The 26,325-nt window shown below is 50.8% G+C and overlaps 1 protein-coding gene across 1 annotated transcript; it reads left to right on the plus strand.

The window, feature by feature from the left end:
• Positions 1 to 1,380: 1,380 nt before the first annotated feature.
• LOC144729826 (homeobox protein goosecoid-like) lies at positions 1,381 to 26,325 on the plus strand. The gene is made up of 4 exons (XM_078610341.1): positions 1,381 to 1,432; positions 1,634 to 1,783; positions 15,188 to 15,441; positions 25,484 to 26,325. Exons 1-4 carry the CDS (start codon positions 1,381 to 1,383, stop codon positions 25,643 to 25,645), a joined length of 618 nt encoding a protein of 205 aa, XP_078466467.1. The 3' UTR covers positions 25,646 to 26,325.

Below are 26,325 nucleotides of genomic sequence, written 5' to 3' on the forward strand. Positions count from 1 at the left end.
TGTGAGAGTGTGTGTGTGAGAGTGTGTGTGAGTATGTGTGTGAGAGTGTGTGTGAGAGTGTGTGAGTGTGTGTGTGTGAGTGTGTGTGTGTGAGAGTGTGTGTGTGAGTGTGTGTCAGTGTGTGGGTGAGAGTGTGTAAGAGTGTGTGTGTGAGGGTGTCTGTGTGAGAGTGTGCGTGTGTGACAGTGTGTGTGTGAGAGAGTGTGTGAGTGTGTGTGAGTGTGTGTGTGAGTGTGTGTGAGTGTGTGAGTGTGTGTGAGTGTGCGAGAGTATGTGTGTGTGTGAGTGTGTGTGAGTGTGTGTGAGAGTGTGTGAGTGTGTGTGAGAGTGTATGTGTGAATGTGTGTGAGTGTGTGTGAGTTGTATGTGAGTGTGTGTGTGAATGTTTGCGTGTGAGTGTGTGTGAGTAAGCGTGTGTGTGAGAGTGTGTGAGTGTGTGTGAGTGTGTGTGCGAGTTAGCTTGTGTGTGAAAGTGTCTTTGTAGGCCACCAACATCAGTGACGATTATCTGAACCGATCCTGGGTCTCCCCTAGGTCGACTCAGCTTCAAATGAGTACCTGGTGATGTGCGTAAAAACATCGCCACAGGGGAGACAAAGGCGGCCTGGCGTGGTGCTGCCCACCCATCCCCTCGTGTGCCGTGCCGGCCTTCATAGGTGCCACTCGCTAACAGCACTTGCCCCGACAGTCTGTTAAGGCTACACGGGGGATCTTTGTCTGTGCGTGTGTGTGTGTGAGTGTGTGTGTGAGACAATCCGCTTTGCTCAAGTTTTTACATCACGGCGCGGGCCCCGGTGCGTGACGCGGAGACGGCGTTAGCGCTGCCCCCCCTCCCTCCAGCTGCCCCCCCCTCCCTCCTCCCCCCCACCGCGTCTGCCTCCGCTGCCCGATGCTGCACGTCGGAGCCTGCGCGTTATTTCACCCGCACGCGACTCCCTCCAGCGCTCACAGCGCTCGGCTCCTCCTCGCTTAGCTCAGCTGGGCCAGCCTGCGATATAGAACTTCCCTAGAGCGCACCACGATGATGATGTTATTATCATCATCGTCATCATAGTCCAACTCTGGCGTCACCGCTGCCTTCACATTGAAGAAGACGACGACTACGAAGGCCGTGCCGCGTGCCGCCCCTGGGTGAGCGAGTGAAGGAGGCGCGAGTCGGGAGCACGGGCGGAGTGGAGTGGACTGAGTGAGGGGCCCTCCTCGTGCCCCGCAGCCTCTCCCCCCTCCATCTCTCGACAAACTCCGCCACAAACATTCCCAACGACAACAGCCACAACACAAACCTCTCGTCGCGCACCTTCTCGCTCCGTGCACGCAGCAGCAGGCGCAGGAGCAGCAGCAGCAGCAGGAGCAGCAGCAGCAGGAGCAGCAGCAGCAGAGATGTCCGTGCATGTGTTCAGCATCGACAGCATACTGGCCCGCAAGCCCAGCGGTAGCGGCCACGGCGGTGGCGGCGTCATGACGACTGGAGCCGGGTCTCTCCCTGCTTCCTCGGGCTTTCAACGCGTGATGCACCACCACCACCACCAGCAGCAGCAGCAACAGCAGCAGGCCCCAGCGGCGGCGGCTCCTCGCAAGGAGCTGCTGGATTACGGGGGGCTCTACGCGTGCGCGCCCGCGGGCTCGCCCCCAGGCTACAGCTCCAGTGGGGGGCCTGCCCCCCTAGGATTTGGTTACCTCTACGGGCCGCTGAGCGGCGAGTTGCCGGCTTCCCCGCACGCCTGCTGCGGCCCTCCGTTCCCGCCCTCGTCGTGCGCCAAGTGTCCCTACGCCGTGCCCGCAGGTAGGTCGCGCGTGCCGCGCTGTGGCCCCCCACCCCCTCCGCCCCCCCCCCTGTTTGATTCCGCGAGTCCGTAGAGCGCGCGGAGATGGAGCGACGGGAATTAGTTCGAGAAGTGGCGGCAGATTAGGGAGGCCTTCATCCAGCAGTAGAGTGGCCATGGCTGGCTGGTGATGATGAGACGCAGCCTCTCGCCATCCGTGCACACGCGGCAGCGGCAGCAGCAGCGGGTGGGAGACGCAGGCGACTTTAGCGCGAGAGACAACGGCGGATCTCTGCGTTACCGCGGAACCTTTCGTAATTGTTTAAAGTTCGTTTAAAGTTTCTTTAAAGCCACAACTGTCGTCTATTCCCCCCCTCCCCGTCCTAGCGTTGTGCATCCCTCCACCTGCCTCCCTTCCCCTTTAAACAAAGTCACGCGACCCGTTCCCTGCCGCCTCGTGTGACGATGTAACGATGTAACGCGTGACGACGGTAACGTCGTAACGACGTAGCGAGGCACCACGGTCCCCTCTCCGTCGGCCACGTTCGAACGGAGCGCGCGACTCACACACGGAGCTGCCGAGTGGCGCGTTCCACGCAACTTGAGAGCGAGCTCGGCCTCAGCAACTCGGTCGGCGCGCGTGTTGACGGCGATTGTAACACGCGGCCTCGCGTCGCTCGATTCGCTGGGCGAAGGCCTCACCCACACCACACCGTGCGGGGGGAATGACACTTTTGTTCGGCCATACTTCACCCGCTCACGGTCAGTGCCGCTTTATTTTGAAACGGCGGAACGATTTCTCGTTCACGTGCCACTCGCGACTGATGTTTGCCGTGGGTGGGAAATGTGACGACTGCGGTGACCGGGTTCCTAATGGCCTCACCGCTGTGCCACCGCTCCCCAAAGTTAGCGATAACACACGTTGTTCCGAACCACACATGGTTACAACTTTTAATATTTAAACATTTTGAAATCCCACCGACTAGAACATCCAAATAACGTCTCCTCCTCCCACCCAGCTTAAAATACGCTGCCAAGCTTAGCAGTGTTCATTAGCACGCTGTCTTTCCGACAGCTCTGTTTTTCACCTGAGGACGGCTGCTTGTGTTGTGGCCGAAACGTCGTGAGAATTTTATAGTTTTATTTTTATTATTTTATTATTTACCTTCTACGTGACTTTACCGAAAGAACCAAGAATACGTTAATAGAGTAATTTACTATTATTCAATTTCACTGCCCCAAAACTAGAGTCGTTATGGTTTTATATGTGCACTATAGTATCATTTAACTACATTCGTTGCACAACACACTGCACACATATTGTTCTATATACAGATAAACAACGGGGCCCTTATTTCTGTGAAGTAATACAATCATCTCGATAGCCTCTTGTTACAGCAGCCCTTTTGCCCACTTCAGCTATTGGTGTTTCTTGCTGTGGTTGTCCCACCTGATGACGGACGAAACGGCGCGATTACATTTATTTTGTTTTATTTTATACCTACGTCACGTTACCGAAAGAACCAAAGAGTAAGTAATACAATGCTCTACAACAGTAGTAGGACGCGATTGCCTGTATGGTACAGACATCTCCTCCACTGCTCACCTGATACAGCCGTATATAGGATCCAGTGGCACAATACAGGGCGATCCATGTATAGATACCCCACCCATTAATACATACTCTTTAGTCTCAACGCGGGATGCAGGCTCGGTAATGATAATAACCTTGGCAGAGAGGAGAGTGTACAAAGGATTGATCAATACGTGTATAGCATTGAGATTGGTGGTGGGAGAAGTGTACGAAGCTTGAAAACGAAACGATGTCACCTGCAATTTTAGTGGGGTATCTACAAATGGATCGCCCCCCGTATCGCTTCGCAGAGCGACTGTGCCGCCTTCGCTTCTCCTCCCGTCGCTCGCCTCGCGATTCATTCGCGGGCGTTCGAGCCGCGTGAAGGCTTCGGGCAGTCAGTCGATGCGCATTGCGTGCGCTCGGACTGCCGACGCACGAACTCGCCACGAACTCAACGAAGTCGCCACGAACTCAGCGGTGCTTTAAAAAGGAAATTACATAAACGGTACAGATACAAAGTCAGCGACATTTGAGGCCATGGCAAGAGCTGTACGTGGCCGTCGCCTTCCACTTCACACTCGGTCGTGCTGCTGTTGAGTCGCGTTCACAGTCCACGGCGGTGGACAACCACCTATTATACATATCACGTCACAGGAGCGAGATCGCTTGCCTTTTTCTGATCAGGCAGATATCACCGCTGTGTAGAAGGAAGGGTCATTGCCTGAAACGTTGACTATTTGTTTATTTTATGGCCGCAGTGTTACCGACGAGTATGTGATGTATTGTTGGTCGCGGTGGTGCACCATTGCCAACGCAGTATCGCCACCTTACGTATAGCACCATGGCATAATAATAGCGTGTATATACATACACATATATTTAGAATACACGTCAACATATACACATCAAGTGTGGAGTGACGGCCACGTGCATGCACCACAAAATAACGAACTCCCCTCGCTGTATTGTGGTGTGGCCAATGTGCCTTGTGAATGTTAGACAGTGCACTTCTCGCCGTGATTATTTATGGCTTCGTAAGACCGCTTGGAATGTTATATAATGTTACCATATGATAACAACAACAGCATGATAGGCCAGCGAAATGAGAGCACAGCGTGCTATGAATTAGCCCCCGTTTGACGGTGTCAAACATTTGGAGGCTGCTGAGTCTGCTTGCCTCGTGGATAATAATCACCGGATGACGGTACCCGTGAAAGTGTCTCCGTGTCGACTGCAGTTTTAACACACAACGGGGCATTTTGGCCAATATCAAAGTATGCAAAAATAAGAATAGGGTTTACCCTTTATTATGGAAATAAAACAGGCGTTAAGACGTTCAAGCACCAAATGTAAAGGGTAACAGCTTTGCTTTTTTCATAGCAGTTTAAATACTTACCGCGCATCACAACATTCTCCATCATCACGGGCCACGATATAATTTCGTTTGCACGCATGTCACGTCATGTGTTGTGTTTGTTTGTTAGTACAACTGCACGCCGTGGTGCACACCTGCGTGGTGAATGATTCGAGAAACATCTCAGACTCTACCTTTGACGGGCCCTAACGCACGCAGTGTGTGAGTAGCCGGCCACGTGTGTTCGTTCACACACGACATGACAACAACTCTTTAAAGTTGCGCGCGAGACTCGGCGCAATTTGCAAGATAAGCAAGATTGCCGTATTCTGCAGCCTTCATGACGCACTTTTATTTCCCGTGCATTTTGAGAAAGCTAAAGTTGGGAGTGCGTCTCATAATAATGCGGTAAGCTATTGTGTCTGTGTGTGTGAGCAGATTTGTATCATTTTGCTGATACCGGCCACGGATTTGGGGGTGCGTCTTTCTTTCCGGAGCGTCTCACACTCCGGTATTCACTGTCAAGGTGTGGGGCGGCTGAGCAGTGGAACACGCACTGCGCTTTGAACCCGGACACACATGAGTTCGATTCCCGGCCACGGTTAACATCAGCGGTGACGATGCAGCTACAATCGGCCATGCACGCGCTGTGAACCATACAGAATGACACCGACAGTTGTCAACAAGATCGACAGGGTTGATCCACTGCTGGATGAAGGCCTCCCCACAGCCATGCACCCAGCACCTGCACGCCATCCCATTTCATCGCTCCATCTCCTCAGTGGACATCCTGTCTCTCGCACGAGTGCCTTGCCTTGGGTTATTCTTGACAACCTGACATTAAGCAAACACGCACGTGTATTATAAATGACATAACTTACGCATTCGGCAAATTGTGTACGGCAGGCCATATAAAATCAGGCGTCTACTTACCGCGCACAGGATATTGAATAACTATTGTCATCTGCTATTATTAACAAGACCTTCGCATGGCAAGGGATGGATGAGTGTTGCTAATGAGAGTGTTTCACCAGTGGATTGTGGAGCCGTTCATATTGGCAAGCGGCGATATCAATTGAACTTCGATGCTCATTAACATGTAAAGTATAATAAAAGTCAACATTCGTGGCTCTACAATTATGAATATGTGCATGCTATATATATACACACATTAAAAATCCCTGCATGTTTACTTAAGCCTAACGTTAGCAATGTAACCAGATCTAAATTTTCGACTCGATATTTTCCGGGACGCTGCTCAGCTGGCTTGAAGTCGTGATGTCGACATAAGGCACTACCACTAGATTACAAAATACGCCTATCACTAATAATAATAATCATTTACTCCTCTACCCTGTGTCTCGACAGTCCTATGAGCAGCTTTATGAGAACGATATCCGGCGCTGCGGACGCGGCGTGTGAACATCATTGTCCCGGAGCGGCGCTTGAGTGAGGTGGTGATGCATCACCCTCGTGATGGACACGGGGGCCGAGCGAGGCGATAGCTCACGAGCGCCTGGCGACCGCCCACTGAGCCAGCGAGTTCAGAAAGTTCAGGTTCGATACCAGTGACTGCCGGCGATAATAAGTCACGAGAATAATGATAAGAAAATCGCGCCGCTCACAACGGAGTTCAAGTGGCCACTCTCGCCGTGGATTGTGTTGAGATATTCCAGTGCTGCTCAGAGCGAGTAGTCTTTGCATTATTCGCACAGAAGCAAAGCATGGTTGTCAGAGTTTAATGTTTTGTGTACGGGCCTGAGTGAGGTGTTATCCTTTCTCCAGTGCGACGTTGTAAAATTAGGAATAGTACTCCCTTTCATATGGTCGTGTGGGTAATAATTGCGTCATGTTATCAATCTACCTAGGAAGAATTCACGGTATAGACCGTGTATGTATATATATGTATACTGTATGTTGAGGTGTGTATATGCAAATGTTTATAGACGTAGGCCTCCTGCACTGCAATGTTCGGTCAATTACTTTGCAAATCGCGTCACTGGCTGGACTCACGTTTGGCCACCTCGCAGCAAAGCGGGTTTGGGATTTTCCTAAATCTCTGCGTGTTCCACCAACCCTTGCCTTCCAAACGCCGCATCACGGGCATTCATTGCCACTACTCTCGCTCTCTCTCAAAGGGCTCGAACGTGCTGAGAGAAGCATCTAAATTTTCATCCCCATCAAACATCATCATCATCACCACCACCATCATGCATCATACGTTGTCTCCCATGCAGTACATCGTGGGGCGCAAAAATAACGTGAATTTAAGATGATTACAGAGTAAGGAAGTGATTGCAGACAAAATGCAGTGTTTAAGAACAACACGGTACAGGCAATCTAGACAACACACGGGAAGACGCACGATGTTAAAGGTGAGCTGTGCACGAGACCATATTCCCATTATTGCGCACTTAGTTTGAGCTATTCAGACGATACGCATACAAAATCATAAACTTATGTGCCTTTGATTTCATCTTAAATTGGGCAATTGTGGGTGCAGTGATGAGATTTCCGGGGAAACTGTTCCACAACTTTGGTGCCTGGGTTCGGAAAAAGTTGGTTTACGTTTTTCTCTCTCGAATCTCCCTCCCGCACGAGTGACCGCAAAGGTGATTGTGCGTGTGCACGTGTGTGTGCACGTGCGTGTGCGCGTGTGTGCGTGTGTGTGCGTGTGTGTGCGTGTGTGCGTGTGCGCGTGTGTGCGTCTGTGTGAGTGTTGAGGCTATACGGGTGGTCTTTATCTTTGCGGTCGTGTAGCGGTTAGCGCACTGCAATACAAACCCGGCTACCCGGGTTCGATTCCCGCTCACGGCCAACACCGGTGACGATTATTAGAACCGGTCCTGGGCCTCGCCTAGCTCGACTTAGCCTCAAATGAGTACCTGGTGCGGTGTGTAAACATCGCCACTAGGGAGACAAAGGCGGTCGGGCGTGGTGCTGGCAACCCACCCCCTGCTGTGACGTTCCGGCCTTCACAGGTGCTACTCGCTAACAGCACTTGCCCCATCAGACTGTTAAGGCGACACGGGGGATCTTTGTGTGCGTCGTGCCGTCCGTCGAAGAGAAATAAACAACTTTCAACTGCGTAACTCCAACAGCAGCCTCCGCGCACTCTCCACTGGCTCTAGCGTCACACTCGCTAAGGAGTCCCCCAATAGCCATCACCCTGATGATGGTGGGGTTCGCAATTTTTGTATTAACAAAACAATGATAAGTGTTCGATTTTATTTGCGCGCGCGTTTGAGACCGGGATTCGCAGTCGAGTTGGAACTCGCAGGAGTCGATCTCGTAGCAGCTTCCACAGGGGCGGGGTGGGGGGGAGGGTCAGTTGGGGGGGGGGGGGTGCTGACGAGGGCTGCCACTCAACGCAACGGAGACCAAAGCGACCTCTGGGTCGTCATTTATTTGGGGGGGGGGCGGTGGGGGCAGAATTGGAAAGTGTTGCTTTGAAGGTTTTTTTTTCTCTCCCAAGTTTTTTTGTATTTGTAACTCCTAGCTCCTCGGGGTCGCGCTATCTCGTGTTAAAGGTCTTCGCCTTGCGCGCTCTGCCCATTGTGTGTGTTTAGTTTGTTGTCCTTTCCCCCGCGCCTCCCACGATAGCACGGTTGACCACGTACGGTGCGAAAGAAGTTCAACGTACAGTACATTCCCACTCTGACACAACAACAACAATTATTATTAACCTGCGTCCCGGGTTCAATTTTGTTCCTCCGTACATTCCCGAACGCTCTTCGGGCTTTCTCGGAGTCGGGATCATCGGCGTTTGGACCTCAACGACCGAGGACGCCGATCCGTGGATCTCTCGTGCACGATCGCTGTGTATCCTGCATTCCCCACATCATTTCAAAGGGGGGTTTATACGAAGTATGAGGACAGAATAAGGCGAAATGCATGTTGCGTGACAACGTTATTCCCCGAATCCTCCATACACATGTCAAGTCAGTTTGTTTCGGCTTAAGTCGACTGAGCAAACACGTTCGTCTTTAACGGCGACAGGGCCAGGAACGGCCGACACGGCGATAGCGAGCACGTCCCATGGCAAGGGACGAGGGGTTCACAGGGAACTCCATAGAACATAGGCAGAGACAATTGTATAAACGCGGCTCATACATCACTAGACACACGTACAACATAAAATATAGCGAGCAATGCAACGTAACATCAGGCGGCGTGACACGCGTGAGAGGAACTGACATTTACAATTGAATGTATAACCAGCAATAATAATAATAATAATAAATTGCATTTCCTATTTTACGTTTAGCTACGGCGATTGCCTCACTGAATGTCGCTGCCGTGTCGACTGAAAGCGGTGCGCTCCGCACGCTGGAAGCGCGAACATCTCGCTGCATTGCTCGATACGAGGGGCATACAGACGAGGCGGTATACACATCGACAGCTGCGGTTAAACACTCAAATAAACGAACGAAATCTATTAAAAAATATATTAAAAAGTGACGCTTCCTTTTACATATCGATGCGCTATGAAGAAGGGCCATCGCTCAAAGTGTGACTTGTTACAGATGTTTAATTCGGAGTCCACGGTGTTGTTATTGACGCACGTGTTGAGTTCGTCATTCTGTGATTTGTCCTTGTGCGCCAGTGCTAATGTAGCAGCATCACCAAACAGTATGCGAAGTTATTTCATAAAAACAAGTTTTGCTGGCTGGCTGGAGGCAGGAACGAAAGGAGTTGAGCGGCGTACACGCAGTGCGGGTGCGCGTCGCCGGGCAGGGCCGGGTCCCACGTGATCCCAGACCCAGGGCGCTGGCTTGGGCTGCCCGACACGAGCACTGGGGGGGATACACGTGGTGGGTCACGTGGTGGGTCACGGGGTGGGTCACGGGGTGGGTCACGAGTGTCCCCAGTGTCCCGCACGAGGGGTCGACCAGCTGCGTGCTCCGCTGTTCCCGCTGTGTCGCACCCCCTCCCCGTGTGCCGCGTGGGCCTCCTGCACACGGGATCGCTAACGCCTCTCATCGTCATGGTCATCGGCCAAGGCACATCATGCACATTGAACTTCGTTGTGGAGAATTTAATTAGCAACTCAATATATATTCCTGCAATACGGATATCGTGTGTAATATATAGTTTTGCGTTAAGGGAGGATCTGTTTATAGCAGAAATGGTTTTGCCTGACCCTGCTGATGAGACAAGGTTTGTATTAAACCCACGTTGCTGATAATATGCGCTCACCAACGGCTGTGTGGCTGATGGAATAAAAACAAAGATTTTACTGCGGAGACGAATACGTAAGGGAGGCGTTAAGTCTGATGATTTATTTTATCATCAGCCACGATCGATCCACTGCTGGATGCAGCTCTCGCCTTCTTGCGACGTCATTACTCACCGAGCACTTCCACACGAGCTGATTTCATGCCCCCCCCCCGCCCCCAACGCGTTCCGTCCCTTGGCTGTCATTCCGTTATTGTTGTTGACCGGCGTTTACCACGGCACCCTGTGTTGGTGCAGGGGTTTTTTTGCTGAATTAGAACTCTGCATTAAACCGTTGATATTAAACATCGAAACTTGTGCCAACTGATATAAAGTAAGCGCTATGAATTTTCTGTTGCGGTTAACATTGTATCTTCAGTTTGAACCGTACGATTTTTTACGGCACTGGGCTGTAATTTCACGATGATTATATGAATCACGATCATTCATATCCCTTTCACCAGCCCACAATTGGAAGTACGTTGATCTTATTTCGCACCGTGCGTATCCAACGTGCTCATCGCAGGTGCGCATCAGGTCTCCCGACACCGTGTCGGTCGTGGGGGTTGTTTGACCATACTTCACCACGCGGGTCCGTGCGAGTTGGTGAAGGGCTGGCTGTTTGGATATCACCCGCCACGGGTGTTACCATCACCCCTGACCGGGGATTGAACCCGGGTCGTCAAGCTTTGAGCGCAGCGCGCTAACAACCAACCTCTGCGCCGCTGCCGCCCCCTCCTCCCACTCACTGCGGAGTTAACAAAAAAACCTGATGAGCAGATTTATTAGCTTACATTTCATTGCCTAAAGTAATTCTACCGTGTCAAATAACCCGCTAACGACAACATGGATTTTATTGCACGCAGTGAAGTCGTGTTTCAAGAGGGCCTCTGTAGAGTCACGGCCTGTGTCGTCACGTGCTGTGTCGTCACGTGATGTGTAGAGTCACGTGATGCGTAGAGGGGTCACGTGCTGTGTAGAGGAGTCACGTGATGTGTAGAGGAGTCAGTCACGGCCTGATGTCACGTGCACTGAGCAATGAGACATTTGCATTTATCGGGCGCAGAAATGCCCCAATAATTACAATGACAAACTCACTTATTATCTTTTGATTTAAAACTTTAGTGACTGCAGGGATTCATATTCTTGATTCTTTCGGTAAAGTCACGTAGAAGGGAAATAATAAAATAATACAATATAAAACAAAAATTCTCACGGCGTTTAGACTGCAACACAAGCAATCATCATCAGGTGTGGATTTCACACCTGATGATGATTGTATTGCAGTCGAAACGTCATGAGAATTTTTATAGTTTTGTATTTTATTACTTTATTATTTCCCTTCTCAGTGACTTTACCGAAAGAACCAAGAATATCTCTTATTATCTCTCTAAATTTAACGCGTTCATACTTTCGCGACCAGTGTTATAATTCATAATAATGAATCTTGGGTTGTGGCCGAAACGTCGTGAGAATTGTATTTTATTATGTTTAATTTTTATTATTTTATTATTTCCCTTCTACGTGACTATACCGAAAGAACCAAGAAGATGAATCCCTGCAGTCACGAAAGCTTTAAATCGAAATAGAATCACAAGTGTTTTTACCACTGGGTAAAGCCAATAGAGCTAAGGAGCTCTATTCCAAGGAGCTTTTCGGAAGGCAGACAACATCAAAGCATTCCACAATTGCAGATTTGTAAAAAAAAAACGTAATAATAGCAATTATGTTGTAAAATAAACATGCGTGTAGTCCACGCTGCTGGGCTGTGTCGGGTGGAGGAGGGTGTACGACACGAATAAACCTGCTGACAGCCCTTCCTGCGCGGTGCGTGAGGGACACGGCGCTATAGGGGCCTGCGAGTGGGGAGTTCGTCTGTGGGTAGGGGCTGATGTCGCTATTGGCTACTCCAATTAAGTAATTTGCGAGCAATTTTCCAAATTTGAGCAGATTTGGACCGTGACGTCGGCACACGTGGCCGACTTTCCGCGGATAATGTCGCGAGATATTCAAGGTCCACGTTCGCGGTGAATGCGTCTGCAGTCGTGCTGATTGGCAACACACCGCCACCACCGCCACCACTGCCCGAACAAATACTTCGTAAGGTTCCATGACACTGATACCAGGGTTTGTTTTATGGAGACGTGCAATTCTTCTTGCTATGGCTCATGTTGATTTAGAGCAACGCTTCTAATGTTACGTTGAGCTTTGATTGAGCCAGACAGCGTTTAATTTTCCATTTTTGCATCATCATCAACATCATCGAGTATCCACATCTGCTGCTGCCACGGTGTGTGTACGAATGAGGTTTAGGGTTGCCGAGTCGTGTACAAGTCTACTCAGTCACGCACGCTCCATTTTCTGGTGCACTGGTACAAGTGAAGAGGTTATTTTGTTTTACAAGTTAAATACAAATCAACATGTACATGCGAGAGTGTTGTCTGTGAACTGCGCTGCCATTGTGTGTAGTGATACACGCCTGTGTAGAGGACACGCACATGTTTTACTGCGAATAAGAAATGGTAACGGGGAGGGGGACTGGATTGATGTTTCGGGGGGCCCGGGGCTGTCATATTAGGGGGCTCCTCTCTCTTTATTCCATTCCTCACCTCGACCTTTCACGACCACCACCACCACCACCACGCACGCCCAGAGTTACTCACTTCGGCTATTTCAGTTCGAGTTTTTTCTTCTTCTGTAAATGTGAAGCACTAATTGTAAAGCCAACTCAACGTTATCACGAACCAAAGTATAAATTTCGATTTAAAGCTTTCGTGACTGCAGGGTTTCATCTTCTTGGTTCTTTCGGTAAAGTCACGTAGAAGGGAAATAATAAAATAATAAAAATAAAATATAATAAAATAATTCTCACGACGTTTCGGCCACAACGCAAACAGCCGTCATCAGGTGAAGACCAGGTCTGTCGGGCAGACAGCGTCTGAATGAAACACCACCACGCTTGGAGCGTCGTGAGAATTATTTTATAATGTTTCATTTTTATTATTTTATTACTTCCCTTCTACGTGACTTTACCGAAAGAACCAATAAGACGAACCAAAGTAGTTTACATTCGGCAACATAACCGCTTAGCCATGCACTCCGCGATGTGGTGACTTTAACGATTACATTACGCTGTGGGGTTTATCGCAGAGCGAGAGTGTTGCATGTCATCCATTATGAAGCTGTTTATTGAAATATATGTTGGGGGGGGGGGGGCACTCACAATCCGAGGCCCAGGGTGCAGCCCCTAAAGCCCTCTGGCTCAACGAGGCCCCGGGTCTGGTGTGGCGCTGGAGATTGCCGCGCGGCGGCGTGAGAGGCTGGGGTGAGTGTTGGCGCCTCGTGACCAGATCACCCAGAATGCGCCTGAACTCGTGAGGTCTCAAGAAGACGCTGAGCATGGCTGCAGCAGCCGGGAGAGAGCTCTGGATGTGTTCAACGCCGTGCACAAGCAGAGGTTGTCATCGGCAGGCCCGTCCATAGGGGAGGGGCGGTGCACCGGGGCACGTCCCCAGTGCCGGATTAAGCGAGTGCGGGGCCTGTAGCATATGTTATAAGGGGCCCTAAATACAAAAAAAACGTAAATATATATATAAAATATACTTGCATAGTAAAGTAATTGTATTTTTTCATTTGCTATACAGCCAGATAATACGACAAATCGCTAACCTTAAACACCCAGTCGTTCGTAAAAGTTGAAGGCAGTATAGTACTATAGTAATAGAGCAAGTACAGAATCACTGAACCGGAATTGATAGCTTGAAAGCATTTAGCGCGGGGCACTTTAAATCGCGGGGCCCGTAGTTACTACATATGTAGATACCTTGCTACGAGGATAATTCGGTACTGCGCATCCCACTGTGGAGCCCCAAGTGCCTTCAAACTCCCCAGGAAGTATCACGTCTGACACCGTCACGTCGAAGTGCGGCCCCCCCCCAACACCCTCCAAGCGCGGGGCCCGTGCTGGTCGCGCCGTTTCGCCAAAACCTGGGGACGGCTCTGGCCACCGGCGTCTGCGTGTCACTGCTGCGGTGAATTTCTGGTCGCAGCCAACAGATGGCAGCGCAACCGTGAGCTCGCTGCAAGTAGATTTGGTCCATTCGCTGAATCAGCGACGTTTCGAATATTACCCTCTTGCAGGCATGGCTTTTCTCTGGATACTCTGGCCATATGAAGGTGGTGTCGGGCCTCACCTGGGTTGCTGCCTCGCCCGTGACCTCCGTCCTGCAAGTCCGGAGTGCTCGCCGTGACGGCACGGAGGCACCGCTACCCGGGGTAGAGAATGGACATCTTGACAGGGGATGGCACTCAAATGTGCTCGCTAACAGCACTTGCCCCAGCAGTCTGTGAAAAGGCTACGCGGGGGATCTTTGTCTTTGCGGTGTGTGTGCGGCCGTGTGCTTAACACGTGCGTGAAGAGCGCGTACGGTTATCAGATGTCCTTAAGGACACTACTTATACATTTAACTTCCTTGCTCTGAGAAAAAAAAACTGTCTTTAATAAGGACGCACGAAACGGTGAGTCCATGTATCAATAGGATTATAGGAACACAAATTAGTCTTCGACTCGAGTGGTAGCCCCTTACTCGGGGAGTTCCTACTCCGAGCCGTGTGGCTCAGGAGGCAGAGCGAGCTGATCGTGATCGGAGGGTTGCCAGACTAGTGCTGTGATTGCGCTTTCACCCAGTACATCGTCGCTTCGGGGGGTCGATAAAACAAGTATAACTTTGTGAGAGAATCAACAGCGGTTATCTTACGTAATAAGAATGTGGGATTTCCACCACTGGTTTAGGGCTGTAAACGGAAAACTATTCAACCGAACGAAACTTTTCTTTTTTACCAGGAAAGGCCCACTGAGCTATACAGCTCTTTTTCACAAGCGATCTGGCCACAAATTATCGCTCAACAAAGTGGCTAATCACGTGGAAATGTATAGCAACCAAATACTCTAAACGCGTGTTTCTACATGTGGAGGGGGAAAAAACCAGAGGACCCAGAGAAAAATCCACGCGACCACGGGGAGATAGAAACACGCAAACTCCAAATACACAGCAGCAGCAGGCGTCAGGGTCGGGATCGAACCCACGACCTCCTGCATACCAGGCGAGGTAGTGAACATCTCCTAGCCACCGACAACCTCAGGGGCCTCACGTGAGCAGCAGGGAATCCCTTCGCCCGTTTTAAAGTCAGCCTCGGGCAGCGTTCCGCAAAATATCGATCGCGAGAAAATGCAGCCGCGCTCTGCTCCAACGCACGCACGCCAATGTCTTACCGCAGGTTTCGGGAGCTCGGCTCTGTACGGGCCCGCGGGGCTGCCAGCTCTCTGGCCCTACCTGCCCGGGGAGGCGGCGGCTCGCCTCGAGATGCACATGCTGCACCAGCTGCACAAGCGCAAGCGGAGGCACCGCACCATCTTCACGGACGAGCAGCTGGGCGCGCTGGAGGAGCTCTTCGAGCAGAACCAGTACCCGGACGTGAGCATGCGCGAGCAGCTGGCGCGCCGGGTCCACCTGCGGGAGGAGCGCGTCGAGGTGAGGGGGGGGGGATGGGGGGGGGCTGGAGGGGGATGGGGGTAAAGTGGGGGGGTGGTGCTGCCCCTCACACCACCACCACCATCATCACAGCTGTGGAAGGCTCAGGCCACCTTCTAATTGCTTTATCGGGGCCCACACGCACGGGCGATTCAGTTGTGTTGAACAAAAACAGACTCAACGCTGTGGCCTTAAACGAAATATATCATAGGCGACGTTTCGGGCAATAGCCCTTCTTCACATCACATAATTCACAGTTGTTTAGAACGCGCGGTGGAAGGCATTGCGAACGAATGTTCGCTAATCGCCGTGTTGTCAAAAGTGAAAATGGCAAATGCACGCCCTTGTTGCAAAGTTGCTGCGATCGTGTGGTGAGAGGGGCAATGTGGCAGCTCGCGTGCCGGGCACGGCCAGAAGCCCGCTCGATCCTCTTCCACAGTGGCTGGCGTTGACCTCCGATTCCAGACGGGGTTCTGAGAACACTTGCTCAGAAGCAGTCGCGTGTAAGTGTGAGTGTGTGTCTGGTGATTAAACCCGTGTCGTTGGGATCATCATAGCTCGGTGATTATAACAACAACAACAAGTCAGTTTTATATCGCGACTTTCAAAACAATTCACAAAGCGCTGAACAATGACGCAGCAGTATAATGACTACACTGAGAGGCAGTCCAGGCCGTACGGATGTATATTTATATTTATATGTTGAACTTCTTTCGCGCCGTACGTAGCGAACCGTGCTAATCGGAGGTACGGATAGGAGAGAGGCCCGTGGGAGCAATGACAAACATGGGGTGACGAGGAGCGGGAACGGAAAGCGACTTACATACAGCATGCACACAGCTGTAACTAATATACAGCATACACATAGCTGGAACTAATATAACATACAGTACAACTCTCTCACAACACAAGCAAATTATACGTTAAACTAATAATAAATGAACTCTGGTGGGATGCTGCGCCCGGATACAACTCATGCTGACGTTTCGGGCGATAACCCTTCGTCGGAGAATAGAGTCGTTGTACATTACAATACAATTTACATCATCCAGAATCAAACATAGGGTAGGAACACGTCTGCCTTATATGCCATGTCCCGTCACTGTGAATTGTGAATTGTGATGGTGGCGGGTTGCTGATCTGTACCTTACATGCGTGTGTAGAACATCGTATCGGTAGATGCATGATACAACACGATCACAATACAATCTGGATTTACGCTATATACACAAATTAGTGGGTTGATCACGGCTGATTACATTTATATATACACAAAGACAAAGATTCCCCATATATCATTAACAGACTGTCGGGGCAAGTGCTGTTAGCGAGCACCTCTAAAGGCCGGCACGGCACACGAGGGGGTGGGTGGCCAACACCATGCCCGGCCGCTTTTGTCTCCCCAGTGGCGATGTTTTCACATCGCACCGGGTACTCATTTGAGGCTGAGCCGACCTAGGGGAGGCCCAGGTACCGGTTCAGATAATCGTCACTGATGTTGGCCGTGAGCAGGAATCGAACCCGGGACGCCAGGTTCATAGCGCAGCGCGCTAACCGCTACATTACCGCTACATTACCGCTCCCCACACATATATACAAAGACAAAGATCCCCCATATAGCCTTAACAGACTGTAGGGGCAAGTGCTGTTAGCGAGCACCTATGAAGGCCGGAACGGTACACGAGGGGGTGGGTGGCCAGCACCACGCCCGACCGCCTTTGTCTCCCCAGTGGCGATGTTTACACACCGCACCAGGTACTCATTTAAGGCTGAGTCGACCTAGGGGAGGCCCAGGACCGGTTCAGATAATCGTCACTGGTGTTAGCCGTGAGCGGGAATCGAACCCGGGTCGCCAGGTTCATAGCGCAGCGCGCTAACCGCTACACTACCGCTCCCCACACACATATATACACACACATATACACACACACATATATACACACACATACATATACATACATATATACACACACGCACATATATACACACACACATATATACACATATATATACACACATGGCACTCAGAGTCGCAAACTGCGAGATCGAATTTCATCCCCACGTCAGACTTTCGGTCGGTTCGTGTGGAAGATGCGGCTGCTGTGCTTTGTAGCACGGTTGGTTACATACGGTGCAAAAGAAGTTCAACATACGTACATGTGTACATACACATCTAGATGGCACGTTGGTGCGGAATGGACCGAGAGCGGCGAGATTTCTTTGAGCGACTGCACGGGGACTGCTGCTGCTCACCATCACAAAGCTCCTTTTTTAGGGTCAGATCACAATAATATAATTGTGTCGTCAGCCCACCACCACTCGACACAGACACTCGCTCAGGTTTGTCGCGTAAACAAAACGTGCCACTTCGTTGTGTGTTGTGGGTGTGTGTTGTGTGGGTGTGTGTTGTGTGGGTGTGTGTTGTGTGGGTGGGTGTGTTGTGTGTGGGTGTGTTGTGTGGGTGTGTGGGTGTTGTATGGGTGTGTGTGTGTTGTGTGTGTGTGTTGTGTGGGTGTGTGTTGTGTGTGTGTTGTGTGTCTGTTGTGTGTGTGTGTTGTGTGTGTGTTGTGGGTGTGTTGTGTGGGTGTGTTGTGTGTGTGTGTTGTGTGAATGGATGTTGTGTGGTTGTATGTGGGGATGTGTGTGTTGTGTGGATGGGTGTTGTGTGTGTGTGTGTTGTGTGTGTGTTGTGTGTGTGTGTTGTGTGTGTTGAGTGTGTTGTGAGTGGGTGTGTTGTGGGTGTTGTGTGGATGTGTTGTGTGGGTGTGTGTGTGTGTTGTGAGTGGGTGTGTTGTGGGTGTTATGTGGGTGTGTTGTGTGTGTGTGTTGTGTGGGTGTGTTGTGTGTTGTGAGTGGGTGTGTTGTGGGTGTTGTGTGGGTGTGTTGTGTGTGTGTTGTGTGGGTGTTGTGTGTGTATGTGTGGGTGTGTGTTGTGTGTGTGTGTTGCGTGGGTGTGTGTGTATTGTGGGTGTGTTGTTTGGGTGTGTTGTGTGGGTGTGTGTGTGTGTGTTGTGTGTGTGTGTTATGTGGGTGTGTTGTGTGGGTGTGGGTGTGTGTTGTGTGGGTGGGTGTGTTATGTGTGTGTGTTGTGTGTGTGTTATGTGTGTGTGTGTTGTGTGGGTGTGTTGTGTGTGTGTGTTGTGTGTGTGTTGTGTGGGTGTGTGTGTGTTGTGTGGGTGTGTGTGTTATGTGTGTTGTGCGTGTGTGTGCTGCCGTATTCTCCGGATTATAGCAAAACTACAAATCTCAACGCACAGACCGATAATCACTGCATTTAAAGCTAAGTTCTGTTGTGGGTCTTATAATCCGGCAGGTGTGTGTGTGGTCAGATTTGTGAACCTTCGCTGACGCCGTGCACACGCTTGGGGTGCGTCTTACTATCCGGAGAGTTGTATAATCCTGAGAATGCGCCGTGCGTGTGTGTACGTGTGTATGTGTACGTGTGTATGTCTGTGTATGTATGTGTGTGTACGTGTGTGTATATGTGTGTGTATGTATGTATGTGTGTGCACGTGTGTGTACGTGTGTGTGTATGTGTGTGTACGTGTGTATGTCTGTGTATGTGTGTATGTATGTGTGTGTACGTGTGTGTGTGTATGTATGTATGTGTGTGCACGTGTGTGTACGTGTGTGTGTATGTGTGTGTACGTGTGTATGTGTGTGTGTATGTGTGTATGTGTGTGTATGTGTACGTGTGTATGTGTGTGTGTACTGCGGTGATGTAGCGGCTAGCGCGCTGCACTACGAACCTGGCGACCCGCGTTCGATTCCAGCTCACGGCCACCACCAGTGACGATTATCTGAACCGGTCCTGGGCCTCCCCTAGGTCGACTCAACCTCGAATGAGTACTTGGTGCGGTGTGTAAACATCGCCACTTGGGAGACAAAGGCGGCCGGGCGTGGCGCTGGCCACCCACTCCTATGCGTACCGTGCCGGCCTTCATAGGTGCTACTCGCTAACAGCACTTGCCCCAACAGTCTGTTAAGGCTATACGGGGATTCTTTGTATTTGTACTGAGAGGCACATTGCGCTCCGGGTTTCAATTCCCGGCCATGAAGGGCCACGACGGGACAGGTCTCTACCTGAAACTGTTACGTCGTGGACCTTCCCCTAAGTCAGCTCAGCCTGAAACGAGTCCCGTGCCGAGCTGCGCTGCGTCACCGCCCGTGCGGTGGAGACGAAGCTGGGCAAGGCGTTGTTAATAGGTGCTCGCTAACAACGCCTATCGCCCCGGTATTATTATCATCGATGCTGCACCTCAACATCACAGTAAATACAACCACGTTCTGGCCTGTGTTAACAACCGTTTGTTTATAACTTTATATGATGGATCCGTGATTCATGTATCGCTACCCCACTGCTTTGTAATCGCCCTCTTACGCGAATTCTCGTGATTGAATGGCGTGAGAGCGATGGCTCCGCAAATGACAGGGTAGAGAGCTAAATAGTTGATGCGTGCGTTGAGATTTGTGGGAGACGCGGAGAGGCTTTGAAATAGCTGGTGTGATTTGTTTAATTTGTAATGGATCCATAGTATATTAGCGGGGTATCTGTAAATGGATCGGCCCGTATATCTTAATACCAGCCATCACAATGATGCCGTTTGTTCAAGATGTGTCCGCGGGTCTTTCTCTCTTGCCGGTGTGGACACAGCGTGTCAAGCAGTCGTGTGTAGACACATCAGGGCAAGTGTCCGTGTAGCCCTCAACAGACTTGTGGAGCAAGGGCTGTTAGCGAGTGTGAATGCCGACACGGCATGGGGGGGGGGGGGCAGCACCACACCGGGTGCTCATTTGAGGCTGAGTCGACCTAGGGGATGACCGGTTCAGATAATCGTCACTGCCGTTGGCCGTGAGCGGGAATCCAACTTGGGTCACCGGGTTCGTAGCGCAGCGTAGCGCTAACCACTACGCTACCGCTCCCCACCCAGCAATACACACACACATATATACTAGATATATATACACATATATATACTGGATATATATACACACACACACACAGCTGGCAAACTAATTTAAACTGCAATCATGATTTATGAACGAGTTGAGGGACATGGTATCTCCATACCAAGTTAGTTCTCCGATGTGTGTGCTGCTTGGACCGCACACGCTGTTCGGCATTTTGTCCGACGTTCCGCACCACGTGCTTGGTGGGGTGGTTCAGCTGGGAGTGCGATCAGGAAGGTTATTAAACATTGCCGAGCATCCGTGCACGAATTGAAATCGTCGCAGCCATCGCAATAACAGCGTGTTCCGGATTATAAGACGCACGCCGCAACTGTGTCCGGTGGGACAACGTTCTAGAAACCCGGCCACACACACGATGAGCACGGTTGGCTACGTACGGTGCGAAAGAAGTTCAACATACAGTAATACACATACGTACCGTCTGTCGTTCGACACGATGACCGACGTTTCACCCCACAGGCTGGAATCTCCTTCAGGAACTGAAGGAAGCTCTCGTCTTAGATACACATACCACGCGGTGTCTTCTCCCCAGGCTGTCCGACACGAGCTCAAATATTGATTAAATAGAAACCCACATTTATAAAACGGCAACTTCAGTGTAGCGAAGCTGCATTCATAAGAACGCACGTGTCCATGCGTTGACGTCACCAGAGTGCCCCTGACTGATTTGATTATTCACGAATGAGGCTTTAATTTCGTGTCGGACTACCCGGGCAGGACAGATCTTAATCTACGAGATAAGTAAGAGCCGCGCGTTTTCTCTCCGTTCCCTGCATTCTGTAAAGTTTAAACAACCAAACGCCTTCACCTTTCGCCGTCAAACCCAGCACTGCCGCCCGCTGCCTTTAGACGGCTGCTGTAAACCTCCTCCCAGGGTCTGGGTCACGATTCGCCATCGCTTCTTAGACATTGCGACCGCAATTTGATCATCATCGTCATCATCGCTCCAACGTTCGGCGACTCTGCTGCGTTGGCAGCGGGTCACAAGTCACACGCCGAGGTTCTGACTCGCACCCACTGGACATCTGTGAACAAGAGCTTTATAGCTCACCGGATTCTGCCTCTACAAATGCATGTTCTGATTATGATACGCTACCTAGAGTGGATGCGAATTTCTGTTTCCAACTCTGAACCCCTCCGTGTAAGGGCTATCCAGAGCTCTCTCTGGTCGAGGCGGCTTCTGCCATCAAAGGTGTGAGCAAGCAATTGCAGGGCTGCACCTTTATCTTGGACCCTTAATATATTTTGTTAAAAATCGACAACAATAAAACGTAATCGATTGCAGTTTTGAGAAAAATCACATTCACGTTTAGGATAATAGATACTGTAAATATTTGCTTCCTCAACTAAATATATCCACATATATATGCGAGTAAATGTTTACTTACTGAAAAATATGTACGCAATAACATATTTATTTATCCGCTATGAAGTTGGGATTACATTTACTGTAATGCTTTTGTCAATGTAATTTAATGTCTAAACTAACAGCGCATACGTATACACACATTTTTTACTTTGGTAAGCATTACATCACTTTAACAATCCGTTCTGTCTATATTGCCTTACGTAAATATATTCGAGCTGAGCGATGTTCCTGCATGACGCATCTACCTGATGTTGAACTTCTTTCGCACCGTACGTAGCCACCCGCGCTAGTGACGCGTCCGCCCTGATTGACCGGGTTCCCTGACAGCGAAACGCGAAGCGGGGAGACGGCCCCGAGTGAGAGACGGCGAGCAGAGCGGGCGCGCTCACGGGAATGTTGTCAATAGTTATTAATGTAAAATAATAATTATTATTTACATTTATAAGCCGCTACTCATCCAGGGATCTCGTGTGCCACGTGAAGCGACTCGAGGGTTTGTCGCTGCCGTACATCTTTGAGTGAGAGACGCCGGTTCGATCTACGGGCGCGGCACCAAAACACGGAAAAAGTGCAAGACTCTTGAAACCCGCTTCGCCGGACGCAGCAGCAGCAGCGATGTCCACACGCGCACTGCACGCTCAGTCGATCGGCCGGCCGCGTGCGGTGGGGTAAAGTGTGGGTACTCCACCTCTTCAAAGATGGTTGGCGAGCGTGGACGAGTAGACCAAATACCCTGTCTAGAGGGGCCCTCGTGAGCTCCCTGTAGCGGAGGCCCTTCCGCCAGCAGTGGCCTGAGTAAGAAATTGCAGGGCTGCTCCTTTACCTGTTTTTCAATCAGAATTCGTGGGGTGGGTGGTGGCGCTTTGATTAGAGGGAGGCTCTCGACTCACGGTCAAAACCCTGTGAGTAGAATGCCTAGTCCGGGAGACTACACAGCCCATCATCACTACGTGGGCGGGAGATGGAGGGGGGGGGGAGGATAAATCGGTATAGAATTGCGGGACGTCAATAGCGGCCGTGGTGCGGCATGAACCCCCCCCCCGACTCGGGGACGCGCAAAGGAGACACGAAGCAACGCTGCCCCACGCTCGCGTGAGCAGGGAGACCCTGCGACTCTCACTTACTGTGTGTGTGTGTAACGTAGCCGCGATCGCAAGGAACTGACGGTGCAGACCTCCCCACCCCCCCCCGGAACCTCGTGCCCTTTGCCAGAGCCTGCGTCGCGGTCGCACGACCACGGCAGACGCGTGTGGCTCCTCTTTAGGGATGGGGCGGCGCGGTTCCGTCGAGAACTCGCTCATCGTGCCCTCTTTGACTATTCCAACGTAGAACAATGAAACAAACAAAAGTGCCGTTTGTTGCTGGCCGCTTGGCGTTTGTTGGGGGAGGTGGGGGCTGTGTTCAGGAACGTGCCGTAATTCAAATACAGCGACACTGTGCACTTTGCGTGAATGACAACAAGTATGTGCTCGCGTGTTTATTTCGTACATATCCACAGTCTATGCGTGTGTCGCGATGTGTCGAGATTGAGCACAAGTCTGAGATCGAGTCTAAGTCTTTGTGTGCACAGTATATACACCGTAGGGATATATGTATACTGTATAACATTAACTGCTGAAGTAGGCAGCCTCTGCCTCCCTATCCGCATATTTCCTGACCCTTTGCTCCAAATTCTCCGTTCCTGTTCAATAATTTGCTCTTATTTTCCATTCCTCTTCTTCTCTCTTCCCTATTCCGTTCCTATCGCTTTGCTCCGTACACACCACCCTGGACTCGAGCTCCCTTTCCGTGGTGTAGCCACGGGTACGGCGTCGTCAGGCTCATGATGACGCCGCTGCCCCCATGCCTCCTCCCACGAGGATGCCACTCACCAGGATGCGGGTTACTTTGCACGAGTCGTGTTTACCGCGCCGAGCATGATGGAGAGAGATACAGAGAGTCGGAAATAACAGCGGACATAGGCAAGTAGGATGGAAACATCACAGTCAGTTAAGACTTTACCTGGTTAATAACGTACTTCCAATGATTGCTCAGTTTGTACTCATCCTCTCGGTTGAAGTTGTGTCTGTGTTAATATATCTGGATGGTTTCATGAATACATCTCTGAAGGTAGCCGGTAGGTTTGCAGAGCACCTACGTCTTGGGAAAATCAGTTCTGTGTGAGCCCACAGCGTTACACAATGATCAGCAACGGCACTGGTATTGGTCCTACCGTGTTTCAGATCTGCCTTGTGTTCACGAACGCGGTCGGAGACATGTCGTTTCGTTTGGCATGTTCTGTTTACGTGACAAACCTTACTAATTGGCTGTCGGGTGGTGGCCGGTTTAAAGACACATTTATATATTTACGCGATCAAAACCAAAAAACCCTATACTATGCATGATATTGGTCGCGAAAGCCTATGTATTAAACAATCATTATAATAATAATAAACAAACATACTTCGGGAATGACTTTATCCGTGGTGTTTGCTGGCCCCGCATGCAAGCGCCATGTGTCTCTGGGAAACACAGAGCGAGTAAGGCGAGCGGCGGTGTACGGCAGCAGTGGAGTGGGCCTGCTGGAGGGAAGTGCGTCATTGTAGCAACAACAACAACAACCGTGCCATGCGTGTTTCTGCTCGGGAGGTTTGACAGCCCGAAGCGCTCGAGCACACGCGTGATCACGCACACACGTGACAGCTCATGCCTCTATAATGCCCACAGCACGTTCAGGGGGAACCGGCACAGCCGTGGCCAGTGTCGGACTAATTTCCGTGCGGGGCCTGTAGCACACGTTATCAAGGGGCCCTAAATAATAAATAAAAACTCATATTAAAACACAGATTTTTTTACTTGCATAGTAAAGTAATTGTATTTTTTCATTTGCTATGCAGCCCGTATAATACGACAAATCGCTAACCTTAAACACCAAGTCGTTCATAAAAGTTGAAGGCGGTATAGTACTATAGTAATAGAGCAAGTGCAGAATCACTGAACCGAATTGATAGCTTGAAAGCATTTAGCGCGGGGCCCTTGAAAGTGCGGGACCCGTAGCTACTACATATGTAGTACTACATAATGTAGCTACTACATATGTAGTAGCAGTAGTACTACATATGTAGTAGCTACTACATATGTAGTAGCAGTAGTACTACATATGTAGTAGCTACTACATATGTACAGAGCTACTTTTGCTACGAGGATAATCCGGCACAGAATGTGGCATCTCGGCAATTCTGCGTGAGGCCCACAGAGGGCGAGCGTGCTGCGTGGCTCTGTGGCACGGTTTCTACTCACTATTTCAAGATGAATTGCTGACCTGTGATGTTTTATATGCGGCGTGTGCGTGCACTGCCAACTCGCGGTCCTTTATTAACCCAGTCGGGCGATGGTGGCTATGCACGTGGCTCTAATCCAGCACGGTGGGGGCAGCGGCGAGCGTTGGTGGATGGCACGCACATGTCGTGAAACTCCCGTGCTGCCTGTCCACGCGAACTGTCAGTCTACTCTTGCTCGTGGCAACGCGTTCGGGCGCTCGATGCCAAATGTCGAGGCGTGCGCTCTCCACGACGAGAGGGCTTCAGGATAGATTGCAAGAGAGAGGAGAATTCGTTCGTGCAATTGTCGCGTCCTCCTCGTCGTCCGCTGAAGGAGCGCAGGCCACCGTGGGGGTTTTACTCCACGGGTCCATGACTCGCGTCTGCCGTCTCTCCCGCGCAGGTTTGGTTCAAGAACAGGAGGGCCAAGTGGCGGCGACAGAAGCACGCGGCCACGCCGGAGGCCAAGGCCGAGCAGTCGCGCGCCGGCGGCGGCGTCATCTCGCGCGACCCCGACGCGGAGCTCTCCCCGCCCTGTCCAGACACGAGGACAACCGAGAGATGAAGACCCCCACCAACCACCACCAACCACCATCACCACCCGTGCACTACTCCTCTACCAGCACCGCCGTCGTGACACCCGTGTCATTGCACAACGCCGGCCGGCGTTTGTGCCCGTGTGATGTGATGCGTAGAGGGGCCTGCGCAGTCAGCCTTGCAATCAATCGGAATGCCGCCCGGGCAACACCCATCATATAGCCTACACAGACTGTTGGGACATCTGCTGTTAGCCAGCCGATTAGCGCGGTTGGCTACGTACGGTGCGAAAGAAGTTCAACATACATACACATACACGAAGGCCGGCAGGGCGCCAACGAGCGAGTGATGCGGCCAGGACTACGCCTGGCCGCCTTTGCCTCCCTCCACGCCAGTGCCGATGTTTACACACTGCACCAGGTACTCATTTGAAGTTGAGTCGCACGACGCGCACACGCACATCCCTGTTCTGTTCCGTCTGGTTTCGTTTTCATCATTGCCCTGACTGTTACACACAAAGACAAAGATCCCCCGTATAGTCTTAACGGACTTTCTGGGGCAAGTGCACACACGCTCACTCACACTCGCGCATGCGTCTCGCATGGACGCGCGGCGTCGCCATGTGTGTGTATATACTGTACCGTAATTGTAATTTATGCTTAATTGAAAACAAAAGTCCAAACTAATAAATACTTTGTGTTGAGTACA

Source organism: Lampetra planeri, chromosome 33 (genome assembly GCF_965212315.1).
Source record: "Lampetra planeri chromosome 33, kcLamPlan1.2.h2, whole genome shotgun sequence".
NCBI lineage: Eukaryota > Metazoa > Chordata > Hyperoartia > Petromyzontiformes > Petromyzontidae > Lampetra > Lampetra planeri.

Excerpts from the sequence above, each read along its gene's own strand:
- LOC144729826 (XM_078610341.1), top strand. The coding sequence starts at position 1,381 with ATGTCCGTGCATGTGTTCAGCATCGACAGCATACTGGCCCGCAAGCCC. Across the intron at positions 1,433-1,633 it reads ACTGGCCCGCAAGCCCAGCG|GCTACAGCTCCAGTGGGGGG; the intron begins GTAGCGGCCACG and ends GCTCGCCCCCAG. Across the intron at positions 1,784-15,187 it reads TCCCTACGCCGTGCCCGCAG|GTTTCGGGAGCTCGGCTCTG; the intron begins GTAGGTCGCGCG and ends GTCTTACCGCAG.